Below are 26,052 nucleotides of genomic sequence, written 5' to 3'. Positions count from 1 at the left end.
TTTTTATTTTTCTTCGCAAAATAAGATGAAAAATAAATAAACAAATCAAGAATAAAGAAAATCAATCAATCAGTAATAAATAAATATAATAATAATAATAATTAAGCGGCAAATAATAAAAACTTAAGAAACCACATATAGTTGGTGGGTAGACAAATTATTTTTTTCTGATTAAAATGAACAAAGCATTATTAGAGCCCTGTAGACATGACAAAACACGACTATAGTCACATTTATACTCTTTTTATTTACAACATATTGCGCAACTGCAGGGTCTTGAGACACATGCTAACTCGCAAACTAAAGCGCTAGCGACCTAAACAGTAGCCTTCAATTATTTCCTTTAAACTTAAATAGCCAAAAACTTACCACTTCCACACGGATAGGGAGGATAACTATTAACAGTTATTTAACCTTTAACATGAACATTAATCAAACGTAATAATTTTTTCTGGGTACATGATACCATACAGCATCCATATCAAACTTGCGCGGGCCGCACTAACATTAAACTTTCATATCAAGGCGGGGGCCTCAAACTAGTGTCCTGCGGGCCACATTTGGATTAGGATGTTTGTATGTTCCTGTTATGGTTTCTTTACAGTGCTTGCTGTTTCCATCGTGGTTCCCATTAATTAACTCGCTAATTAATATGCACTACCAAACTCTGTGAGACATAAGTGATTGCCGACACGGCAAATGTTGGGAAAAGAAAAGCTAGCAGTCAAGCAACAGTTGCCATGCAATGTTTTATTCAAGAAAGGTCATGACATGACGTTTCATACAAAGATATCTGCCCTTGTGTTTATTTGCTTGGAAAGATATATTTGGATTTTGTTTAAAGAGTGGATATCCATGTTCTTTTTACAGTCAAGTACAGGGTATTGTTTTCATCACCAAGGGTGGAGGCGCCGCCTGTCTGCAGTCGCTGCAGCGCTGACAGGTTGGCAGGTAAGCGTAAACATGGCGGATGGATGAAATCACAGTGCCAGTAATTTTCACTTTCAACTCGCTGGGGGGGAACGAGCAGCCATTAGCCACACAATAGGTGACGCACACAGGGACAAACAGTTATTTCCGTGTCGGAATGGAGTAATATCTCAAGTAGATTTGTTTATTTAAAAGAGATGGCCACAATTGAACAAAGCCTTCTCTGTATTTACAAGATTAAAAATACTACAAAGGCTTGTTTACATGATTGTAGAAACATACATACAGATCATACACATTTCACATTTGCTTTTAAAAAGTGCTATGGTTGGTATATTCTTGTCAATGTACATATTTTAGAATAAACCACCTTCATGAGAGGATACTAGAAAGTAGATTTATAATAAAACAGAAAGTGAAATCAATACGAAGATTGTCCTGGCTACGATACGCCACTAACCCAACATTCTGGAAAGATCTTGTCTCTCCCTAAAAAGACACAGGAGGAAATCAGAGTTATTGGTTATAGTTGTGACGCAAGTACAGTGATACCTTGGTTAACATCCGCACCGGTTAGCATGTTTTCCGGTTGACAACCAAAATTTTGCCTTGCCATGTTAACCTGCTTGTTTAGCATCCGGAACGGCCTAGATGAAATATCACAATACTTACATGTGATCAAGCAATGCGTTGTGCATTTTACTTTGTTTATGTCAGAGTAGTAATAGAAAAATACACAACATCACAAAGACGTGGACGGCACAAAAGACAAAGGCAAAATGGAAAGTACCAAGACAAGGGTGCAAGACCTCCAAATTTTACAGCTTAAAGAGAAGTCCACTGTCATTTCAGAGGCATGTGAATGTCACCGGCTGCGATGCATACTACTCTGGTTCCTGTGTAAAAAATACTCAAAACGCCTGCATTGGTATGATACAGTGTAGTTTTCCAATACAGCTCTTGCAATAAGATGCATTCCCCCTTTATTGCAATAAGACTTATTATTTGATTGACCATTACAGATTGTAGTTCTGTACCCAGTTTTTTAAATCTTAACACATCTTAAGCAGGGACAAATACTTGAGTTGAAGTGCAATTTACAGCTGTACTACTTGGTACTCACTCAGAGGAGTAAGACGGGTTGATGATGCGCTGCAGTTCTAGAAGGTGCTGGGCGATGTTGACTGTTTTAACAAAAACATGAAAGTCACATTGAGTGTATTGAGTGTCACAGCACCTTCATACAGTTCACATAAAAACTACAATGAAATCAGCTTTCTTACCTGATCCACCTCCAGGACTACTGGTCCTTCCTGTTCCAAGTGGAGATCCATTTGCTGTTCCTCTCCCTACCCCGCTTCCTGGCTTACTTTGGCCTGTGTTAGCCGAGCCAAGACTTGAGGTGCCCAACCCAGATGATCCTAGTTTGTTCAATCCTAAACCAGTGGAACCAAGACTCGAGGAGCCCAAACCACTTGATCCTAGTTTATTTAAACCAGACCCAGTTGATCCAAGGCTCGAGGAAACCAACCCAGTTGACCCAAGTGTAGTTAACCGTGACCCAGTAGAGCCCAGACTGGAAGAACCTAACCCAGTTGATCCCTGTTTGTTTAATCCTGACCCCGTTGAACCTATGCCGGAAGAGCCCAACCCAGTTGATCCTAGCGTGTTTATTCCTGACCCAGTTGTTCCAAGACCCGAAGAGCCTAACCCAGTTGACCCTTGTTTGTTTAATCCTGACCCAGTTGTTCCAAGACCCGAAGAGCCTAACCCAGTTGACCCTTGTTTGTTTAATCCTGACCCAGTAGAACCTAGACTGGAAGAACCCATACCAGTTGATGCTTGTCTGTTTAATCCTGACCCAGTTGAGCCGAGACTGGAGGAACCCAAGCCAGGTGATGCTTGTTTGTTTAACCCTGACCCAGTTGAACCTAGGCTGGGAGAACCCAAGCCAAGCGACCCTTGCCTGTCTAATCCTGACCCAATTGAACCAAGGCTGGGAGAGCCCAAGCCAGGTGATGCTGGTCTGTTTAATCCTGACCCAGTTGAGCCAAGGCTGGGAGAGCCCAAGCCAGGTGATGCTGGTCTGTTTAATCCTGACCCAGTTGAGCCAAGGCTGGGAGAGCCCAAGCCAGGTGATGCTGGTCTGTTTAACCCTGACCCAGTTGAGCCAAGGCTGGGAGAGCCCAACCCAAGCGACCCTTGCCTGTTTAATCCTGACCCAGTTGAACCAAGACTGGGAGAGCCCAAGCCAAGCGACCCTTGCCTGTTTAATCCTGACCCAGTAGAACCAAGACTGGGAGAGCCCAAGCCTAGGGACCCTTGTCTGTTTAATCCTGACCCAGTAGAGCCAAGGCTGGGAGAGCCCAAGCCAAGCGACACTTGCCTGTTTAATCCTGACCCAGTAGAACCAAGGCTGGGAGAGCCCAAGCCTAGGGACCCTTGCCTGTTTAATCCTGACCCAGTAGAGCCAAGGCTGGGAGAGCCCAAGCCAAGCGACACTTGCCTGTTTAATCCTGACCCAGTAGAACCAAGGCTGGGAGAGCCCAAGCCTAGGGACCCTTGCCTGTTTAATCCTGACCCAGTAGAGCCAAGGCTGGGAGAGCCCAAGCCAAGCGACACTTGCCTGTTTAATCCTGACCCAGTAGAACCAAGGCTGGGAGAGCCCAAGCCTAGGGACCCTTGCCTGTTTAATCCTGACCCAGTAGAGCCAAGGCTGGGAGAGCCCAAGCCAGGTTTGTTAAAGCTTGAACCAAACCCATCTGACCCTCCTCTACCAAATTGTCCAAAGCTAGAAGAACCTCCTGGAAATCCTCCCAATCTGGTCTGAAATCAGATCAAAGTATTGTTAGAATGTGACAATAGATAACAGGAAGTGTACAATGTTTTAAGAAACAAACTTTGACCCAGTAGAGATTCTGGAACCAGAAACAAATCTATGAGTAATAGACACAACCAGTTTTGACACACGACTCGCTCCCCTTTCAAACCGTCCTGCTAGCTTGGTGTTGATTTCAGATCAACATTTGTAACAAGGGTGGGTGTTGTAATTAATTGATTAATAGATTAAATAGATTAAATTCAGCTCCATAATCCCCCCCCAACTCTATTATCGATCTCTATCTCTATTATTCCTCACACACTTTTAAATGACCTGCAGCTGTCAGGCTGTACAACCAGCACCGCTCACAATAGACTTCTACACTGCTATGTACATCTGTGTAATACTTGCTTTTAGTCAGTATAGTTACTCCAGACCCCATTCACTGTGCAATATCTGATAAACCTCCATGTGCAATATTATGGGCTCTAATGCAATATACTAAGTTCTATGTGAAGTATTTCTATAATGCCTCATATTAACTCTCTAACAGGATCTCAGTGTATAGACTGGTCATATATGTCATCTGGTTTCATATTATCTACATACTGTATTGTATATAACTCTGGGAAAAACTGTTGATTTTTGTTAATACTTGGGTTGTTTATATTGTTTATTTTTCTATATTGTGTATTTTGTACTGCTTAACTGACTCTGTACTCTTGCTGCTGTGCAATACAAATTTCCCCACTGAGGGACGAATAAAGGCATATCTTAATCTTATATACTATATATATATATATATATATATATATATAGAGAGAGAGAGAGAGATACACACATACTATATATACACTATATAACATATATATACTATACTATATAGGTACTTCCCAGTAATGACCCTGTTCCTCTGACCCAGTAATTAATGTAACATGATCAATGAAGCTGCACGAGTGTTTCGCGAGAAGGCCACACAGCTAGGAGACCCCGGTTCGATTCCCTACTTTGTGGACTTGATACACATATGATTTTGTATTAGCTCTTACTTGTATTAGCACATATTTCTAAACTACTTCAGACTCAAGGTGATGGAGATTGATGGCGCTTTCTGCGGACAAAACAGCCTATTTCCAGAAATACCGTGGTATTCTCTCTACCTTCTCCTCAACACTGAAAGTTGGAACATGTCCTAGACGCCGGTGTATTCACTTCCAATGTAAAGACATAACTTGACTATAAAATGTAAATGTAAATACAGTAAAGTCTCGTTATATCGATATTGTCGGGAGTCGGAAAAAATATCGATATAACCGGACTGTCGATATATCCGATCCTGCGCCGAAATGCATTAAAAGTGGGCAATAATGCACTGTGGGCAATAATGCATTGTTCTATAGTATGGAATAATGTCGAGCAGCTTAAATCAATCTTTGCTTAAGGATTTCAATACCAAAAAAGAACACGGCGAACGGCTGCTTCCAGTCAACTTTATTTTTCACACTTCCACCACCAGAGCGCATCACACACACCGATTCCCGCACTTTCTGGTTCACAGGTCATGCTCAACCCGCCCCACATAGCTGGCCAAACACATGCCTGCAACAGAAGAACCAACTGCGTTCGTGGTTTCTCTCGTGTGTATAGAATCTATACACACGAGAGAAACCACAAACGATAAAAAGATATCTGAATACAACACAATTAAATACATGTATTTGTACGCTTGTGTCTTCGTTGGAATAGGTGTGTATGCTATGTCAGTTGGTTCTTCTGCTGCAGGCATGTGTTTGGCCAGCTATGTGGGGCGGGTTGAGCATGACCTGTGAACCAGGAAGTGCGGATCGGTGTGTGTGCTGTGCTCTGGTGGTGGAAGTGTGAAAAATAAAGTTGACTGGAAGCAGCCGTTCGCCGTGTTCTTTTTTGGTATTGAAATCCTTAAGCAAAGATTGATTTAAGCTGCTTTTGTATCGATATAAGCAGACCAAATTGGCTGGCGGGAGATGAAAAGGGCATCGTAGTAACTGGATTATCATAATAACCGGGTATCGTACTAACGGAACTAATTATATCATAAAAGACTAGGAATTTGCCGGGAAATGAAAATAGTATCGTAATAAGTAGTAATTCGTTCTAACCGATATCGATATAACGAGACTTTACTGTATGTACTATTCTGTTATGAGACATCAGTTACATCTGCTATGATGGGCTTCAATAATGTAAAACCTGCATTTAGAATGTCATAAACAGGTTTCTATGCTCTAATTGCCAAAATATTCCGTTTATTTACATTGAATCCTACTTTGCGGAAATTGTGTACGGAACCAATTAACAGCAATACCAAGTGTATTCCCCCCGTCTTGCTCACCGTAGCCATGCAGGACATGTTGAGCTGCCTGAGTTGTTCTGTGAGGTGTTGAACTTCCTTATTTTTATAATTGACCTTATTTTCCAAGACCTCAATGTCTCCATTCAGCCTCCTTTTCTCCAAGAGAAGCCTTTCATAGTCTTTGTCGTGTTTCAGCTGAAGCTTCTCCAGGTTTTGTTTGTGCTGTTGGATCAGACCCGTGCGGTTCTGGCTGCACGAGCGGTAGTCGTCAAAGAGTCGCAGGTTCTCTGCCTTAAAGTGGCTGTTCTCAGTCTGGATCTCAGACACCTGGTCTCCGACGGTATTCAAGTAGTTCTGGAACCGGTCCACCACTTCTCGAGACAGACTGGTGCAGTTGGAGCGAATCTGCTCCAGGTGCTCTCGCTGTTTCAGACAGGTGAGCTGCAGTGCAATGTAGTTGGGAAAGAGAGATTCGATTTTCAGTAGAAAGGCTCTGGAGACATTGGAGATGCCACTCAAGGACTGGACGAAGTCTTCTTTGCATCTTTTTCTGGAAAACTCAATCTCGTTTTGATGAACAGATTTTTCCTTTCTTAGACGGATGGCCTCCAGCTCAAGGTCATCACGTTCTTTCGCAATCTGGTCCAAGTCCATCCTCATTCTCTGTGTTGTTTGTGTGAAGTTGGACTCGATGAGTTCCAGTCTGGCGTTCAGATGTTCCGTCTGCAGCCCGCAGTTACATCCTACACTTTGCAGTACTTTTTTTTTTTTAATTGAAGAGATATTCAATTTAGTACATCAGAACTTGAATTACAGATACACATTTGTTAGACCTGTCAAAATGATGTGTTGACGGCGGTAATTAATTGATTTCAATAATCACACAATTTTTGTTTGGCGTAATTAACACATACGCATTATGGCAAGTCACGCTTCTGTGTTGTGATGCAGTGTAGCATCCCCTTACAGCAGGGGTCTCAAACTCAATTTACTTGGGGGCCACTGGAGCTAGAGTCTGGGCGAGACTGGGACGCATCAGGTTTAAAAAAAAAAAAAAACCCAAAAAACGCATTTATTAAAAACAGAAAAATGAATAAACTTTGCTTTGGTTTCGATTTTCGACAAGAAAAGCTCTGATAAGACATTCCACTGTTCTGAAATATCTTACTTTTTATTTTTCTACACAAAAGAAGATGAAAAATAAATAAACAAATCAAGAATAAAGAAAATCAATCAATCAGTAATAAATAAATAAATAAATATAATAATAATAATAAAACGGCAAATAATAAAAACTTAAGAAACCACATATAGTTGGTGGGTAGACAAATTATTTTTTTCAGATTAAAATGAACAAAGCATTATTAGAGCCCTGTAGACATGACAAAACACGACTATAGTCACATTTATACTCTTTTTATTTACAACATATTGCGCAACTGCAGGGTCTTGAGACACATGCTAACTCGCAAACTAGAGAGCTAGCGACCTAAACGGTAGCCTTCAAGTTATTTCCTTTAAACTTAAATAGCCAAAAACTTACCACTTCCACACGGATAGGGAGGATAACTATTAACAGTTATTTAACCTTTAACATGAACATTAATCAAACGTAATAATTTTTTCTGGGTACATGATACCATACAGCATCCATATCAAACTTGCGCGGGCCGCACTAACATTAAACTTTCATATCAAGGTGGGGGCCTCAAACTAGTGTCCGCGTGGGCCGTGTGTTTGAGACCCCTGCCTTACAGTCACACAGTCTGATGCTCTTTTCTAACTTTATTCTGACCCAACACATCAACAGCAGTGCTAATCCAACACCATATACATCATATGTCTCCATCTCACAAAAAGGTCTCAAGTCCCCATCATCGCAACACTTCCTTGATGTCACTAGAAGTCCATAAGATGCATTCAGGGACACTGCTAACGTCACGGCAGAAAGACATTTTTTAACTCTTGACGTGGAAATACCATTTAAGTGTGCTCAGAAATTCCAGAAAATACACTCAAATCGTGTTAATTGGACTTAATGTCTTTGAATGCTCATTACATGATTAAAGTGTGTTCAAATGTTCTGCTACTATTAAAGAAACTAGTGTTGGTTAACCCTATTTCAGACATAGTTGCAATCGGTTATTAATCACGATTAATTCATTGGAAAACCGTGATTAAGCAGAGTAAACTTTCAATCATTTGACAGGCCTAATTTTTAGATCATCCTAAAACAGGAGTGTCACCACCAAAATGTTCCACTTACGTGGTTGTGAGCAGGTCTGAGGAAAACGTGCCTGGTTCCTACAAATCATCAGTTCCATATTTGACTGTTGCTGTTATTGGATGGAAATGAAAAGAAGAATGAATAAAACAACATGTCATGTCATATTTCTTAAATACAAAACAATGTACATATTGAACTACATCTACTTGAAAAATTTCAATTGTTCATGTGCTAATGGAGAATTTTTGAGAACCAATACAAAAGCTATATATTTTCTTTCCAATACTAAATACAGTAAATGACCAACTAGCTGTCAACAAAATAGAGCGTTATCTTTCTAAAGGCAGATTTAAAAAGGATATATTAGTTAAGACATTTGCTCTCACCAGCCTCTTTTCCAAGTTTTGAATAATAATGGCAGAGATGTTGGAGATTTGTCGAATCCTAATCAGGTCCCATTCATTGCGGGTATTCTGAATCAGGGTGACGTTGAGTAAATTGGTGAGGTTCCGCCTCTGCTGCCTGAGCGCAACGTTCTCGATGGAGAGTCGGCTGAAGCTCTCCTCCAGGTCCTGTATGCGCGCCGTTGATGCCGAGTCCTGCTCCTTGCCGTACACCAAAAAGAGCACTAAGCTGACGATGATGAGCGACTGAATCAGTGAGGAGAAGAAGAAAATGATCCTCAGGTAGTAGCCGCAGCTCTTGCCCTTGGACTGGTACTGCATCTTCTTTTGGGTCTGCGGGCTGTACTTGGACACCTGGGAGTAACCGCTACTGTACATGAGTGCTGGTGGGCCCAAAAAAAGTCACAAAAGAAAGATGCTGAAGTTCCTCTTGGAACCGAGGATGACAATGTTGGCTTATATCGAACACTCAGAGACCATCAGTCCAGGTCTTGTGCAGTCGGTGCCCCGCTGTCTGACAAAACTCCACAAGCACTAGAAAAGTGGGCCAGACGTTTCCTTTGTGTGACGATGAAAACATGAGAATTGATCAGATTGTGGGTGAGGTGTAAACATGGGTAGGAATTTATAAACTGCTTTGGTCACACACTTCCCATGATGGGAAGTTCGCTGAACTTCAGACCCCTCCCATCATCAGTCTACTGCACAGGCTGGCCTTCCTTACTGGGACCTTCCTTACACGTGGCCTCTATTCAATACATGTGTGTACTATTGTAAGGCATTTACAGCTTTTTAAAGCTCAAATGAAGCGTGCTTTGCTTTATCAAAGTTCTTTCTAATATGCACAAGAGATGGAGCAAATTTGAAGCAAAATGTTGCGAACGGTGACATTTCACAGACAACACCTTCAGTTCCTTATCTCTTGGTGAAGCCATCAATCTCAGTGTGTGAAGCATGCCCTCCTCCGTGTGCCAAAAACATTTTTATGGGATCATGAGCAGTGTTTTCCGGTGCACAGCCGGCCGGCAGGACAATGGCTGATGTTGTTCTTGTGACATTCTCTCAGGGAGGCTCTTTGATGCACTGAGTCTCAGTCCAACACGATGACGTGGGTAAGCTGCCCTCTGTCTCACAGGACACACACACACACACACACACACACACACAATTTTGAAATGAAAAGTAAAGCCTTAACAGTAGCAACCACTCATTTTTTTTCCTGCCAGGCATTGTTGACGTGCCAGGCCTCATCTTGACAGGAAGCAGTATTTCAGAGGAGATGCTGATGGCCAAATGCTTATGTTGCTTATGGACTAGATTGGAGATAAGAGGCGCCAACAAATGCAGGACATTGGAGAAAATACAACACATAAACACTGGACATTTAACTCAAGTTGAAGAGGCAAACGTCAGGTCGGGACTGGCTGACACAGTCGTCATATATCATTTAAAACGGCTTACTGTGTTGTTGTCTTCATTTTCACATTATTGTAAATATTACACAAGAGTCATTATAATGTGAATGTTTTGGACAAGACGGACAGACAGCTAGTATATTTGTTGGGTTTTTTTGCCCAGTTGTCAAAGTGAGTAGTTTATAAAACTATGTGGTGGTAATGGTTTGCTTGTACTTCTTCAGAGCAAGCTTAGCCCAAGGTTTCTCACCTTTATTGGAATTTGTGGCAGTTTTTCTGGCCAATACTGTAGAACATGTATGTACAAAAAAAAATACACAGGCCAATTGTGTTGATTGTTGTTCATCCCATGTGACACAACTCGTACTTGCGTTCTGACTGTTAATATCAATATTTTGTACAATATGTTTAGCAATGGCACAGTAGTTAGCGTGTAAGCCACACAGCTGGGAGACCAGAGTTCGATTCCACACTTTTCACCGGGGAATCTGGTTTCCTCCCACATTCCAAAAACATGCTAGGTTAATTGGCCACTCCAAATTGTCCATAGGTATGAATGTGAGTGTGAATGGTTGTTTGTCTATGTGCCCTGTGATTGGCTGGCCACCAGTCCAGGGTGTACCCCGCCTCTGGCCTGAAGACAGCTGGGATAGGCTCCAGCACCCCCACGACCCTCAAATATTTACTGAACTGACGAAGTTTGCTTGGATGAAAGGCAAAACGTCCTCAAGACAGCCTGAACAGTACAGTTGTGATGGAATGGGAATATTAACAGGCATAAAATTATGTTACTATTATTATGTTACTGCTTAACTGATTCTGTACTCGTGCTGCTGTGCAATGCAAATTTATCCAACTGAGTAACGAATAAAGGCATATCTTATCTTATGGTCTTGTATCATCAAAGTACAGGAACGACTATATTCTTCCATTGTTATACAGATACATTTTTAAACACATTCAAACTTAAAAAGTTGATAAGCTGTGTCATGTTTTGCGGCTACAGATTGTTTTTCTTCACTGCAAGAGGAGACAAAAAGGCTCTTTTGATGCTAAGGGTTGCCGACCCCTGAGCTATACCATTTGCATGACTGTAAACAACCTCAGAGTACAAGTCATGGCTAACACTGCCACTCTGTGGAGAACTTGTATCATTACAGTTGAAAATGCATTACTTGTAAATGACATTACTTACAGTAAATAGAGATAGAGATATTTAGGATGAGCTTAAAATGCACTCTTTATAAATGAGGTTAGCTAACCTTTTGAACGAAAATGTTCAATGTTTCAGCACAACTTGCTGAACGGCAACGTTGAGAACCACTAATAAATGTGGTGAACCAATCATGGTTCCTTGTAAAAGAAAAAAAAAAACAGTAACTAAAACTGATGTTTGCCATTGAGCGGGTCACCTGACATTTTATTTCCACTACATTTACATGCGGATGTCAGTGTGTTGAGATCACATGAGGTCTTCCTTCAGCGGTTTGGTTAATTGGTAACTTGCTCCGAAGGCTCTGGTTACTCATACGGCCGACACCAGGTGACTGGCGTGAAGAAAGCTCTCTGTTACAGTGCGTGATACACTGGAGACGGAGCAGGAGTTCAGGGGAAGTGATAAATACTTCAGCCCACTGTCGCCCGGATGGAACACAAATAAACAATACTGTGCTAAATAGCTGAATGTGCACTAAAATAGTGGAAATACATCTCACAAGACATCAAGTATCTACAACGCAGAATATCAGAGCATCTATTTCTTCTTTTAAGAACAGTCCTAAAATATTGCAAGTGCAAAAAAAGATACAACAATCCAAAGAAAAATCAATAAAACAGATTGATGAGGTTCATAGTGACAATTCAAGTTTTTCTTTTGTATCGCCAAATACAGATCAAATCAAAACATGGTACTTTCAAAACAATATGTCAATCTTCAATACTTTTTTGGGGAATCTCTCTGCCTTGATCCTTGCCCCGATGCACCGTGATATCAAGGCCTGTGGAGTTAAAGAAGCCCTTGATCTTTGCCTGCATGACTGTTTGCATGACTTCTCAATGGGTTTTAGATCCGGCGAGTTGGCTGGTCAGTCAAGTTGGTATGGGCAGGGGTCAGGTCCTGCTGGAAGATGAAATCTGCATCTCCATACAGATCCTCAGGAGATAGTCCTCTAAAATAGTCTGGTAGACTGTTGTGACCTTGGATTTAAAAAGCAGAGTTTACAAACACTTGCACTAGACATTGGCCAGTTGGTCCAAGGTCCTCTTTTCTGATGAATGCAAAGTGTGGCTTTCATTCAGGAATCAAGGGTTTGGGCGAAGAGGGGTGAGGAACAGAACCCATAATGCTTGCGTTCCAGTGTGTAATATCCAGTCAGTCATGATTTGGGGTGCAATGTCTGGTGAAGATGGTGATAAACTCTGCTTTCTTAAATCCAAGGTCACCCCAACAATCTACCAGAATGTTTTAGAGGACTTCATGATTCTTTCTGCTGAGGATCTACATGGAGATCCAGGTTTCATCTTCCAGCAAGACCCGGCAACTGCCCATATCAACAGAAGCACCAAAACCTTGTTTGATGCCCGTGCCATCACAGTACCGGACTGGGCAGCCAACCCGTGTGATCTAAACCCCATTGAGCATCCATGGAGTATTATCAAGAGGAAAATGAAGGGCACCAGACCTAAAAAGAAGGAAGAGCTGACGGCAAGCATCAAGGAAATCTGGGCTTCTGTAACTCCCAGCCAACACCACGGGCCAATAGCCTCAATTCCACAGCACATTGAGGCACTGATTAAGGCAAAGGGATTTTCAACCAAGTATTGAAGATTGATACCATGTTTTGATGTCATCCTTGTTTCTTTTTTTCTGCAAAAACAGAGGTAAATGGGGATTTTTTTTTCCAAAGTATTGATATTTTTAAAAAGTCCTGTATTGTAGGTTTTACGAGCTGGAAGCTACATTTATGTAAAAATAAACAAATACTTGACACTGTTTAAATTATGGGCCCTGAAGCTATGAGAGTTTGACATTTTGAATGGAATTGTTGAAATATATCAACTTATATTTTAATTTTCTTGATTCTATATTGTATAACCTTTAAGGTGTTTCCATTTTGCTGTACTACTGTAAAGGTACATGTCATTTATCTGTGTCCATAATGTAGTTTTATTACAAAAAGTTCCTGTTAGCAGCCTGTAAGCATGAAAACCATAACCTAAGTTGCTGTCCCCCAGCTCAGTCGGCCATCTATGACATCATCACCCATGGACTCTGTAGTTTTAAAAAAGTTACACCACAAGTCTCCACTTTTTTTTTTTACTGACCATGGTTGCAAAACAGCCCACAATGGAACCAAAGAAGGTTGCAAGTGCCAGCATTTCATAAAGAAGGCAAATAAATAACTCATAGAACAAAAAAAAAAATTTAAAAAAATTAATTGCGTTTGCATTATTTCTTATGGGAAACATTAATTTAGGGCTTTTCTATTTGAGTCCGACCTTCCATTTGATTGATTTTAGGTATTTAGTGATTAACCTATTTTGCATTTTTGCGGCCATGAAGAATGTAAAGTTCAAAATCGATCGTACAGACTAATTTAATTGCCATCATTTCAGAAGGGAACACTTGTAAATAAAACAATACTCCCTCGTTTTTATATTTAAGAGTTTTTTTCCCCCCCCCAATCGGTTTTCCTGTGTTGGGTATTGATAATAGGTGAAATAAGGCGGATTTGAGCCTCAATGGTGTGATGTACCTCTCGTCAGATGTGGCTTAAAGGACAAAATGGTGAATGTCTGACAGTTAATCCCCCTCTTCTATCTGTGTTCTCAACCCAGCAGATGTTTTCCCTTTGACTCGCACAAAAGGCCTCTGTTTTTGTTTCCAGGCTCGTCCATTCCGTAAAGGTCAGAGGTCACTCTGGTCTCAGGGAGAAGCTGTCACGACAAGTCTAAACACTGACGGCCATCGGGGCATAATGAAAACATCGTCCCTGCGAGGAGGCTGCACAGACGCCTCATGATTACTTTAAGTAAAGACCTACTTTCCATATGTTGATGTGGTTAAAGGAAAGCTGCTCACACCCGAGATTGAATTACATCTGCGTGGATGCCTCGGGGAGAGAGCTGGCCTAACTTAAGACATCCAGTCATGGTGGGTGTGACCTGATTTGCTGGGTGGGGGGGGGGCTCTATACGGACCTTAAAGGTTAACTCAAATGTTAAGTGAATCAATAGCTGACTGAGAAAGGCTTGGTCTGCACCGAAATGCCACGTGATGAGGTTAAATGTCCAACAATTCTGTAGCTACGAGCTATCAAAAAAGACTGAATTCATCCATAATATTTACACAGGATATGAAGACAGAAATGTTAAAGTGAGTGCATGTTTAAGCTACTTTAAATAATTTCCTAATGTGCAGAATGCCGATATCAGGCCACAATTTGCTAAACTTGCAGTGTTCTTGGTTTGGGCTGCTTGTCATCTCAGCAGAAATATTTTGTGGCCTTCCGTTTCTGGCTTCCTCAACACTGTTGCCTGTTGGGTCAAAGGTCACGTCACTCCTGCCCCCCCTGTGGAATCCATCACTCACACCCACTGAAGGGAGGAATGACAGACATGGAGAGCGTTTCGTATCCTCACCAAGCACTGCCCACATTTATTCTAAAACGTCCGTTTTTTGTGTTTAAACACGTACTGTATATGCACAATCCAGTAAATAACTGTACTAAAAATAAAATAGTCGAGGCTCTGACTGAAATGAGTGTCTACATAATTTTTAGAATATGTTGAGCGCTTGTGCTGAAAATGTCTTTCAACATTTTTTGGTCTTATTTTTCGCCACAAATCAAGCATGCAAGTAAGCCAGCAGAGCTGTTGGCAACAAAGACAGAGAAATCTGTCAATGCAGAATTAAATTTCTATTTTCTGATGCAAAGTTTCATTTTTTGCATTCATGATTATCTTACCACGAGGAAATCAGATGTCTCGCCAGTAGCCCACAGCACAAAGCAGCTTTGCCTCCCTTTTGCTTGCTAAATCACCAGAACTCAGCCAATATGCATTCACAGACTTAGTCCAATATTTTTAACTCAAAAATGCGCATTTTCCCCACTCGGCTGTTTAAGGAGACCTATTATGCTTATTTTCCCGCCATTTGTATTGAGTTGTGGACTCCTATAGAGCGGCTACACGTGAGTAACCAGAACAGAAATCTCTGCAGTTCTTCCAGAATCTGCATATTCATCTGCATTTCTTTGGATTTTGTGTTTCCGCGAAAACTGTGTGTTTTAATGTATTCCACCCACGACCCGCTTCCAGGCATGCGCACCCCACCGTGGTTGGTTACGCTGCAGAGTGCTTCCGGTTTGTGCCGCTAGCTGCTAACCCAACTTTATAGGAGTTTATAAATGGTATAGGAGTTGATAATAATGATGTGTCTTTTTAAAACAACCACATGTGTTGGATCCTGAATCCGATCCAGAAGTAGAGACCGGACAGTCCAAAGTTTGTCAAGAAAACAAGTTACTTCAAGGCTTCTGCATTTTGTGTGTACGGTACTGGCTCGGCCTCCACTCACTCTGTTCATGCTGTTCTCCAGAACAAACGGACATGCATTCACATGGTAGTATATTGAGGCCAGAAATTGTTGAATTGTTGTGATTGATTTATTGATTTTTTTTTCATTCCAAGCCTGATGCCCACAAGACATTTTTTTTCTGGATGAGAAATCTTTTTTTAATCTCATGAGATCTTGTGACACCCCTGCTTGTAGCCCTTTGTGAGATGCTGCTGATAGTGACAACAAGTGCCAATGGTTCAGAAGTCAACTGTTATGTTGTTTGAACAACATCATAAATAATGTGAACTGACGTAATTGTGACCAAGAGGTCAAATAATTATTGAATTAATCACTTTCATTGCAGTTAATTGAAAAAGGGCATCTATTTGAATGGATTATATAAAATGTATTTTCACCTGATAATCATTGTGTTGTGTTTTTGCACAAAGCACACAGAGCAGACCTGCATGTTATTTTGTTGCTGTTGATTTGGCTACAAAACTAGCAAAACTCTTCTTTCACATAAACACAGCCCCTTCCAATGAGCTTTCATTGGACAAACCTTATCTGGCTCAACTGGACAAGTGACAATAAGCAGGTACAGTGGCCTAATTAAAGGCACTTTTATTCAAATTAACACACCCTCCCTCCCCGCGCACACCCCTCTGATGACCTATTAGCTGCACAAAGGCTACGACAATGCTTCTGTGTTTGCCAGGGGGTCAAGCTTGATTTGGCTTTAGGAATGCAATATAGGTGTCTGTGTGTGTGCGGGGGTGACTTAAAATCCTTGAATGCACCACGCAGATAAGACAACAGGTTGCATGTAGTCAATCTTTCAGGGTGCTTTCATGTCTCCATATCTGTCATGGCAACCCCCCCGCAGTCCAAGGAGCAGCATATTTACAAGCAGATTCATGACTTATCTCTTATCCGGGGTTGTTCTGGGTGCTCTGCTCCTTTTTATCTGCATTTGACCTCAGGCTTTTTACTGTGTCGGGGGTGCCAAAGGTCTGCTTGACCTCTGCCGGCATGCTCCACAAAGCACAGACACACGGGGCCTGAGAAATGAGCGATAAAACTTTCATTCACAGGACATTAAGGCATTTGCATGCACATGGAACCAACGTTTAGGTGAATTTGAGAGAAATATAAGTTCCTATCGCTTCCATTAATATGTTAGAGATACATTTCAGGGACAAAAGACCAGCTTGTTTGTATTTGCAACTGTGAGGGAGTAATCTGGTAGTGTTTTTTCTGTTCTTTTAAAAAGGCCTTGGGGTCATGCTCTGTGCATCTCGGCAGTGTGATCCTCCACATTCTTCTTGTGTGTGCTGCCCTCCACAACCCACTCTCTTTGCTCTTTGACTCCGATGGCCATATAAGGCAAAAAGCACCATGGCAACCACGGGGCTTGAATAGCGGTGTCAAATCCCTGAGAGCACACGCACACACACACACGCGCACAGCCAGCCCCCTCCCCCTCTGCACACACTCCAACTCCCTCCCTCCCTTCTTCTCGCTCTGGCTTGCTTTGCTTTATCTCTTCCTCTCTCTCTCTCCCTCCCTCTCTCTCTCTCTCTAACACACAAATAGGTTAGGCGAAAACAGTCTCACAAAGCGAGACCAGCAGAGAAGCGAGGATAAAAAAGGAAAACGAGGGGTGAAATCTAACTTGTTTGCAGCTCCTGAATGCTAATTGGATGTTTGGACAGCAGACAACGACAAAGTCAGAGCAACCCTCCGTGTCAACCCCCACAGGGGAAGGCTATACTCGCCACACACACGCGGGATGAAAAGCAGCAGTTAGGCCGCACATCATTAGTTCTTGGTGGCCAAGCACCGACAAAGGGCTTGCAAAGGGAGAAGCCTGGAGAGCGAGAACCGCTGAGGATTCTGGGAAAGAAGCAGCACGGATGCTATCGTCAGCTGCGTCTCACGGCGAAGACAGCACTTCCTTGTGTTGACCACACACACACACACACACACACACACACACACACACACCACCTTGTGTGCATTTTAGAGGTCAACTCTGACAGTCTTTTTGGAGCGAAGGAAGACCACAACTACACGAGAAAGTGATATTGACGTCAAGTTGCGACGTGGAATAGGTTCACTTGTGGGAGTCACTATGGTGCCGCTTAAAGGATTACAGCAGAGTAGGAAAGCTGTGCTTGCTCTTCACATGGACGGGAGGACGAGGGTTTAAAGCTACGATCACTCGGAGGTAAGAATGCCATCGTTTGTATGGAGAATAATAGCATGGGGAAGAAAGAGGGAATTCAATGTAAGACTACTTCAAGAGGGGCGACCAAAGCATCCCCAGGCACCCCAAGCCCTATTTCAGCCATTAGCTTCAGTCTGTGTGTGTCCATTTTTCACATCATGTCATTCACAAGCGCTTTCCTATCTCCACAGTCTCTCCAGTCTATAGGGGGCTCATTGTTTCCGACGAGAGGAACCTTAGCGGGTCTCGATCTGGATTCAATAACAGCAGGACCAGCCAGCGGGTCTGACAAGCGGAAAAGACACATATAAAGACATATTTATACACTCGGAGGCAGCGCAAAGCTTAAAAGTTGCACGGCTTCGACTGTTTCCAGGTCATAGAGCAAGTGGGAGGAGATTGCTCTTGTTTTTTCCTGCCAAACTCCCTCCTCTGTGCTATTTTCCTCATTACCATCTGCTTGCTAAGCTTGTGTACATTTTCCGTGGCTTTTTAAAGCTTCCTATGCGTCAAAAATCGCACGAGAGTTTCCACGATGCCGGGTTGCTGATATCCATGTTACCTTGACGGCGAGCACAAATCTCGGCTGCCCGTGGCGTGCTCTTCCTCGGCGGTTCGGTAACCAAGCGATGGCCATGGTGAGTGGGGGCTGGGGCGATCCCAATGGCGGCACCAACGGGCTGGGGGACAAGAGCTACCTGAAGAGGGAGGATGACGACGGCTCTCCCCAGGCGGGCGGGAGCGACATGGAGGCAGGCGAGGACGACAAGGCCTGCGTGTTGGACTGCGTGGTGTGCGGGGACAAGTCAAGTGGGAAACATTACGGCGTGTTCACCTGCGAAGGATGTAAAAGCTTCTTTAAGAGGAGCGTCCGACGGAACCTCAGCTACACGTGCAGGTGAGAGGGGCATGCCGGGAAATGTTTGGCGTCTGTCATTGTTGGGCATATTTGTAGTTCTTTCACATTAGCAAAACAACGTGTCATAACTCATTAACGCTAAACGGTTTGAATTGTAAATGAACTAATGGTGAATATCGACTACCAGTCTAACTAGCTATCCGCCTGTGTAGTGGAGGTCAAGCTATGCTAAGCTATGTTGTTCATTTAATACTTAAACATTTTATATTTTCATTGTAGCCAAATCACTTTACCTAAGTAAACAATAGGCAGTTGTGAGTAATTAAACGATATGGTTGCATTGTTTGTCATATTTGGGTTGATAATGAAAATAATACAATATCATCACCTTTCTAGATTTAAAATATGCAGCTAGTTTGAACCACGTGTCTCAGTTCTGAAGGTGACCTCATGGACAGAAAACATGACGTCATGGTTTAGCTGCAGAATCATAACACATCAATAAGATGGAGCATTTTGGGGTTTGCTATAATATGCTGTGATGTGTTCTTCGTACTACTATATGACTGCAATTAGTAGCTGTAGTTTGTCCTATAACACACTGTAATGAAAGTCTGTGCTGTCATTTATTTCGTTGATGGGCGACATTGTGTGGTCTTGTGGGAAAAGGAGGAAGTACCTGTTGATAAGCCAAACAAGCAGGTCGGGTGTCAAATGTCTTGTTTAATTTTACAACCTAAACAGTCACAGAGGAACAAAGAAAGAACTATTCATTCATTCATTCATTTTCTACCGCTTTTCCTCACGAGGGTCGCGGGTGTTGCTATGGGGGAGTCTATCCCAGCTGTCTTCGGGTGTGAGGCGGGGTACACCCTGGACTGGTGGCCGGCCAATCACAGGGCACATATAGACAAACAACCATTCACACTCACATTCATACCTATGGACAATTTGGAGTGGCCAATTAACCTAGCATGTTTTTGGAATGTGGGAGGAAACCGGAGTACCCGGAGAAAACCCACGCATGCACAGGGAGAACATGCAAACTTCAAATTGAACCCTGGTCTCCTCGCTGTGAGGTCTGCGCGCTAACCACTAGACCACCGTGCCGCCCAAAGAAAGAACTAGAATCAGAAAATTTGGCTCTTCTGTTCCATCTTGTTGGTGAATTTTAGAATAGAGTTTAAAACCTGTTTATGACCTTCTAAATAAGTTTTTTTTAAACACTATTAAAACCCTCTAGACATGAAGTCACACCCCTGGAGTCATCTTTACATTTGCATTACCAGCTATAGTAGACATAATAAGATTACAGTAACATGACTGACACCTAGTGACCAGGGTAGAATACCACATATCACGTTTTGATTGCATCTTCATAATGCCTTGTAATTGTATTTTAGTTCATTTCGCCATTTACAGGCTTGAAAATGGTTAATTTAAGCAAAAAAAGATATTTTTACTAGTAGGCTGTATTCAACCACAAAACAGTGTGATATATTCATAGATTTTTAAAAAACTGCCATAGTGTGCCGATGGATGAAGAATGTAATCTTTTTTTCCTAGCAATAAACACCAGCTATTTTTCTTCTATATTTGTGTGTTTCCAGGTCTAACAGGGAGTGTCAGATTGACCAGCACCACCGCAACCAATGCCAATACTGTCGCCTCAAGAAGTGTTTCCGTGTCGGCATGCGCAAAGAAGGTATCTATTTATCCATAATGTATGTGGGCGGCCGTCTACATTTTCGCGTCTCCTGTAGGGGACGGCACACATCGCTGTCTCGGTCCTACGGTGGCTCAGCTAACTGTGTGTCAGCTCAATGCCATGTACTAGCTGGCTTAATCTGGCCGATGTCACGGTGACGGAGACAAACGCTTCGCTAAGACACCTGAGTCCTTTAGCATTAAGCCTCTGGTTGAAGCTGCACAAACGCTTTAGGCGGAATCCAATATGGGAATTTACTTTATGTGGTTCAGCTGAGCTGACGATCGATGGGATGCTGATAAATAAGTAGCGGGTAGAAATATTCTTGTTGAAATGTGCATTGATGCTTGTCATGCGTAGATATTGTGGACGGTATTTGCCATGTCTGTGCTGTTTACTTCACAAAGAACGTAAAGCACGTTAATGAGGCGCTTTATTGCTCCCTGTGGACAAATGATCTTTGCCGGAGCACTGTCTACTGTGGGGTCAGAGTACAGGGTCAGCCACAGAGCAGCATTCCAGTAGCTTTTGTTATGTTTTTGTGAAACATATAGTAGAATTGTATGAATGTCTTGATAACATGTATCTAGCAGTGATGAGAAAGAGGTCAAATTCGCATCCCTTTTTAATCAGGAAGAAAAGCTGGCTAATCGGGTCAAGGATGTCGTCTCATAATCTGACATACACCGCTGGCTGAACCCGATTTTAACCCCCCCCCCCCCCCTTTCTTTTACAAATCCCCTCCTTCACCCTCCCTTTGCCCTTCATCATCATCTTTCTCCACTCTGTTTACTTTTATTTTATATCCACAAACTCTCCTCCTCTATGTTCTCCTTCCCCCTTGGTCCCCCAACCAAACTACAGCAGTTCAACGCGGTCGCATCCCACCCCAGCCTAGCCTCAGCCCGACCCTTACGCCTCTAGGTGGTGCCAGCGGCTTGGGAGGCGGTGAATTCTACAACAACAACAACAACAACGGGGGCGGCGGGGGCCAGCCTGTGTCGGAGCTCATCTCCCAGCTGCTCAGAGCCGAGCCGTACCCCAACAGCCGCTACGGGCACCAGTACAACCAGCAGGCGGGTCCTGATAACGCCATGGGCATTGATAACATTTGCGAGTTAGCAGCACGGCTACTCTTCAGCACGGTGGAGTGGGCGCGGAACATCCCTTATTTCCCTGAGCTGCCTGTATCCGATCAGGTGGGTAGAAAAATAACCATGAATTCATTTATACTGTGAACAAGATGGCAGAATGTTCTTATCTCCTGTTTAAATGGCGGGCTGTGTGGATGGAGCTCAGCCTCCCTCAACAGCAGACAGGAAGTGCACTCAGTTTTGTCTCAACTGCTTCAATCAATTTACATTTTCTGGCTGCAGATATACATTACACCAGGGGTCTCAAACTCAATTTACCTAGGGGCCACTGGAGCTAGGGTCTGGGCGAGACTGGGCCACATCAGGTTTTCAAAAAAAAACAAAAAAAACCGCATTTATTAAACAGAAAAATGAATAAACTTTGCTTTGGTTTCGATTTTCTACAAGAAACATTTATACTCTTTTTATTTACAACATATTGCGCAACTGCAGGGTCTTGAGACACATGCTAACTCGCAAACTAGAGAGCTAGCAACCTAAACGGTAGCCTTCAAGTTATTTCCTTTAAACTTAAATAGCCAGAAACTTACCACTTCCACACGGATAGGGAGGATAACTATTAACAGTTATTTAACCTTTAACATGAACATTAATCAAACATAATAATTTATTCTGGGTACATGATACCATACAGCATCCAAATCAAAACTTTAAACTTTCATATCAAGGCGGGGGCCTCAAACTAGTGTCCTGCGGGCTACATTTGGCCCACGGGCCGCGTATTTGAGACCCCTTCATTACACTGTACAGTACGCAACTGCTCTGTGCCCCCCCCCCCCCCCCCCCCCCCCAGGTGGCGCTGCTGAGGCTGAGCTGGAGCGAACTGTTTATCCTCAACGCGGCCCAGTCGGCCTTGCCGCTCCACATGGCGCCCTTGCTGGCCGCGGCGGGCTTCCACTCCTCGCCCATGTCGGCAGAGCGTGTGGTATCTTTCATGGACCAAGTGAGGGTGTTCCAGGACCAGGTGGACAAGCTGACCCGGCTTCAGGTGGACTCTGCAGAGTACAGCTGTCTCAAGGCCATCGCACTGTTCTCACCAGGTGACCCAGTTCTGTCATCTTCTGTTTTGTCTTGTTATAAAATGTACTGCAGCAGTCTTTTACCAGCACTCCTGCCACCTACTGGCCAACATCTTACTTAAAAACTGCAGTACATTACTGGATGCAACAGTGAATGACTTTAGTTGCCTTCCTCCCAACACTGATTAAACAGGTTCTCTTCATGTCAGCTCATCACGACTCTTTATGTAAGCTGCCCACGCCGTAAAGTAACTCACTCCTCCTCTCTTCTGCTTAGATGCCTGTGGTCTGACAGATCCAGTCCACGTGGAGTCCCTGCAGGAGAAGGCTCAGGTGGCTCTGACAGAGTACGAGAGGATGCAGTACCCAAGTCAGCCTCAGCGCTTCGGCCGCCTCCTCTTGCGTCTGCCCGCTCTGCGTGCCGTACCCGCCAGCCTCATCTCCCAGCTCTTCTTCATGCGCCTTGTGGGGAAGACCCCCATCGAGACGCTGATCCGAGACATGCAGCTTTCCGGAAGCTCCATCAGCTGGCCCTACGTGCCGGGCCAGTAGAACCTCCCTCATGGATGAGGTTTTCCGTCTGGGATTCGTGAACACAAGGACCCACAGGAAACCTCCTGACTCATTGCTGTCCATCTGTGTGGTTCTCCAACTGAGGCGCCAGCCGGCTATCATATGTACTGTCCTGCCCCCATGAACAAGTCCTCTGATTCCACACGGGCCTCCTGAGGAGAAACATACTCATTGCCAGCCCGCTGGGCTGTGATGCCAATTCGGCGCCGTATTTCGAGGACTGACCGTCCCGTGATTGACTTGTGAGAGCATGACAACGCTGTCATGGATATGCATGGTACTGATGGACTGAGCACACGCCGCTCTGCAGGGTTTTCTTGTGGGAGAAAGACAACTTTGAAAAATGATTTCAAGTAAAAACCAAGGAAAATTTCACCAAAGTTCATCCTCAGATTGATGCACAAAATGAAGAAGAGGACTGACTTGAACATCAGATGGTCAATGAAGTCATGCACAAGGCTCATGGTCACTGTACTTGCCAATAATTAGAAGAGAACAGACTAATACCTCACTAGACATCAGAATGCTTTAATCTGATATTTCAAAACATTGAAACAAAAACCTCTGTAAATGTTGCTCACCAGAAACCGCCTTCTTTTTGACAACTGCCTTGTTATTGGGTATACATTTGAGACTCCACCTTTGTCGCTTCTTTTAATGCACATACAGAAAGTTGGGATCGGGCTCTAGTTGAAAATGAGATCAAGCTAAACATTTGACGACTGAGCGTCACTGGGATGACAGTTTATAACAAACACTAAAGAGTTTACATTGAGCAATGATCCCTTTGACTTGTGTTGACGTGTGTGTGTATATATATACATATATATATCGGACAATGTTGATTTTCATTTGCATGGTTAGATTCCGTTTTGGATCTTTTCTACGTTGTTTCATCCCGTTCATGTAACTAATGATTCCTTTGAATATTAAAAGTGTTGCTTTCTCTGTTAATTCCGTATGTGTTTACATGAAAATACCTCTCACTAAAGACCCAGACATTATGGCTAAGGATGCTGTTCTGTTGTGAATAATATGCGGTGACATTTCATTGGCTGATAAACTGCACAAGGAGGTTGTTTAATACCAAAATGCCACATATGGTGGAACAAAGAGGGCCCCTGATTCACCACCAGAACTTACCTCACTCACGCTACTAGTTGCATTTTTTGTTAAATTATAGAATCACTGACACCAATCCCAATAGTTTCCTTCTTGCTTTAATTGACCAGAGGGCCCGAAACGTGTGCTTGATGTGCTTCTTTTAGTCAGCAGGCCGAGTCATTTGTTAAGTTTAGATATACAGTCCTTTTTGTGTTCTTACATTTTGGTTTGTTTGTGTATGACAAGGTGATTAAAAGAATTAAAAGATGTCTTTTGTTTTGTCTTTTGTTATGTATGTTTTTTTTTCCAAACTTGTTGAACAATAATGTGTTGTAATTACAGCTGTACCACAAATGCCAAATAAACACATGCATCACAAAGCATCTAATTCAGGAGTGTCTAAACTTTTTCCACCCAAAGGATGCAAGGGCCACTGATATTTTGTACAGCAACACATGGAGATGCCCAAAAAACGGCATCTTGTCTTTGTGATATAAGTGAAAAAGTATCAATGTCTTTTTACCCATTTTTTCATATGACTATAATATTATATACAACCTAATATTCCAAAAATGACATTTGTTTTGTTTCTCATAACTGTACATACTTGCCCATAATATTTTGACTTTACTTTTGTAACGCTATAGCTTTTTACATAACCTCATTTTCCCAAAATGACAACTTTATTCAGATTTTGTTACCTCCACCACATGGAGGTAGCAGACTAGGTGATGTTAGCACAAGGTGCGCATACTAGCATTTTTTTTGCCATTTTCATGGCTAGCTATATATATATCATGCCAGGTGTTACTATGCTAATATTAGCATTGCTAGCATGGTAATATTAGCATAGTATAATTTTTTGCCATTTTGATTAACATGTCATGAACACTTATGTGAACACTTAGCACTATCATGCTAGGTGTTAGCATGTTAACATTAGCATAGTAGCATTTTTAGCCATTTTCATGGGTAGACACTTATGCTAGCTGTTAGCAAGCTAACGTTACAGCGTTAGCATTGATTGCATGTTAACATTAGCATGTTAGCATGCTAACAATTATACTAACATTTAGGCACTTATACGGAAACTTGGCACTATTATTCTCATCGTGCTGATCATGCTGAAGTGCTAAAGTTAGCATGCTAGCACTCTAAGCCATTCAAAGCCTTTCGTGGTATGTTTTCATGTTGAATAAATCTACCTTAATATATAGTTGAATAAATCTACCTTAATATATAGAAAAAATAAACGTAAGACTAATGACACAAGAGTCAGCCACAGCGAGTTTACTAGTTAGCCTCCAATTTATGTATTCTAAACTTAAGAAAGGATTTCAAACTGAGTGGGGAAGAAAGGCGAAATAAAAAGCCAAAAGCTTAGCACGTCCAAAAGGAATGGGAGGAGAACACCTTTGCCGTGGCGGTCATGCGATGTAATGTCATTACTGACGCCTAGTGGCTAGAATATTACATGTAACTTGTATTTCAATATTTTATTACTATTAAGGGGCCATCAAACATGAAACAGCAGCCATTTATTTATTTAAAAAAATGCAATATTCCAACTGTAGTGAAGGACGACTACGTCAAAGTTTGATAACCAATAGTACGTAACCTCTACCTCCGACCAATTGCAACAGAGTAGGCGTGGTCAGGGGAGGAGGCTACAAAATCCACTGGCCAAGAGAAGAATGCAGATATACCATGAACACA

The 26,052-nt window shown here is 42.6% G+C and overlaps 2 protein-coding genes across 4 annotated transcripts; one reads left to right on the top strand and one right to left on the bottom strand.

Moving 5' to 3' along the window:
* Nucleotides 1-718: 718 nt before the first annotated feature.
* On the bottom strand, nt 719-18,811 carry plvapa (plasmalemma vesicle associated protein a). The gene is made up of 7 exons (XM_058066173.2): nt 18,482-18,811; nt 8,697-9,838; nt 8,350-8,419; nt 6,123-6,841; nt 2,214-3,756; nt 2,054-2,114; nt 719-1,419 (listed from the first exon to the last, which is right to left on the bottom strand). Exons 2-7 carry the CDS (start codon nt 9,090-9,092, stop codon nt 1,386-1,388), a joined length of 2,823 nt encoding a protein of 940 aa, XP_057922156.2. The 5' UTR covers nt 9,093-9,838; nt 18,482-18,811; the 3' UTR covers nt 719-1,385.
* Nucleotides 17,265-24,719, top strand: nr2f6a (nuclear receptor subfamily 2, group F, member 6a). 3 transcript variants are annotated; one of them, XM_058066176.2, is made up of 7 exons: nt 17,265-17,919; nt 18,111-18,557; nt 18,651-18,817; nt 20,389-20,483; nt 21,351-21,685; nt 22,434-22,680; nt 22,937-24,719. In XM_058066176.2, the coding sequence occupies exons 2-7, from the start codon at nt 18,549-18,551 to the stop codon at nt 23,209-23,211; spliced, it is 1,128 nt and encodes a 375-aa protein (XP_057922159.1). In that variant the 5' UTR covers nt 17,265-17,919; nt 18,111-18,548; the 3' UTR covers nt 23,212-24,719. The 3 variants fall into 3 exon arrangements, with proteins under 3 accessions (XP_057922159.1, XP_057922158.1, XP_057922157.1); XM_058066175.2 differs by having other exon boundaries at nt 18,111-18,817; nt 21,354-21,685; XM_058066174.2 differs by having other exon boundaries at nt 18,111-18,817.
* Nucleotides 24,720-26,052: the final 1,333 nt, after the last annotated feature.

The sequence above is a fragment of the Doryrhamphus excisus genome, linkage group LG6, assembly GCF_037039965.1.
Source record: "Doryrhamphus excisus strain RoL-2023G ecotype Guam linkage group LG6, RoL_Dexc_Guam_v1.1, whole genome shotgun sequence".
NCBI classification, from domain to species: Eukaryota; Metazoa; Chordata; class Actinopteri; order Syngnathiformes; family Syngnathidae; genus Doryrhamphus; species Doryrhamphus excisus.
The sequence above is the reverse complement of the archived record's forward strand: the minus strand, read 5'-3'. Positions and strand labels throughout refer to the sequence as shown.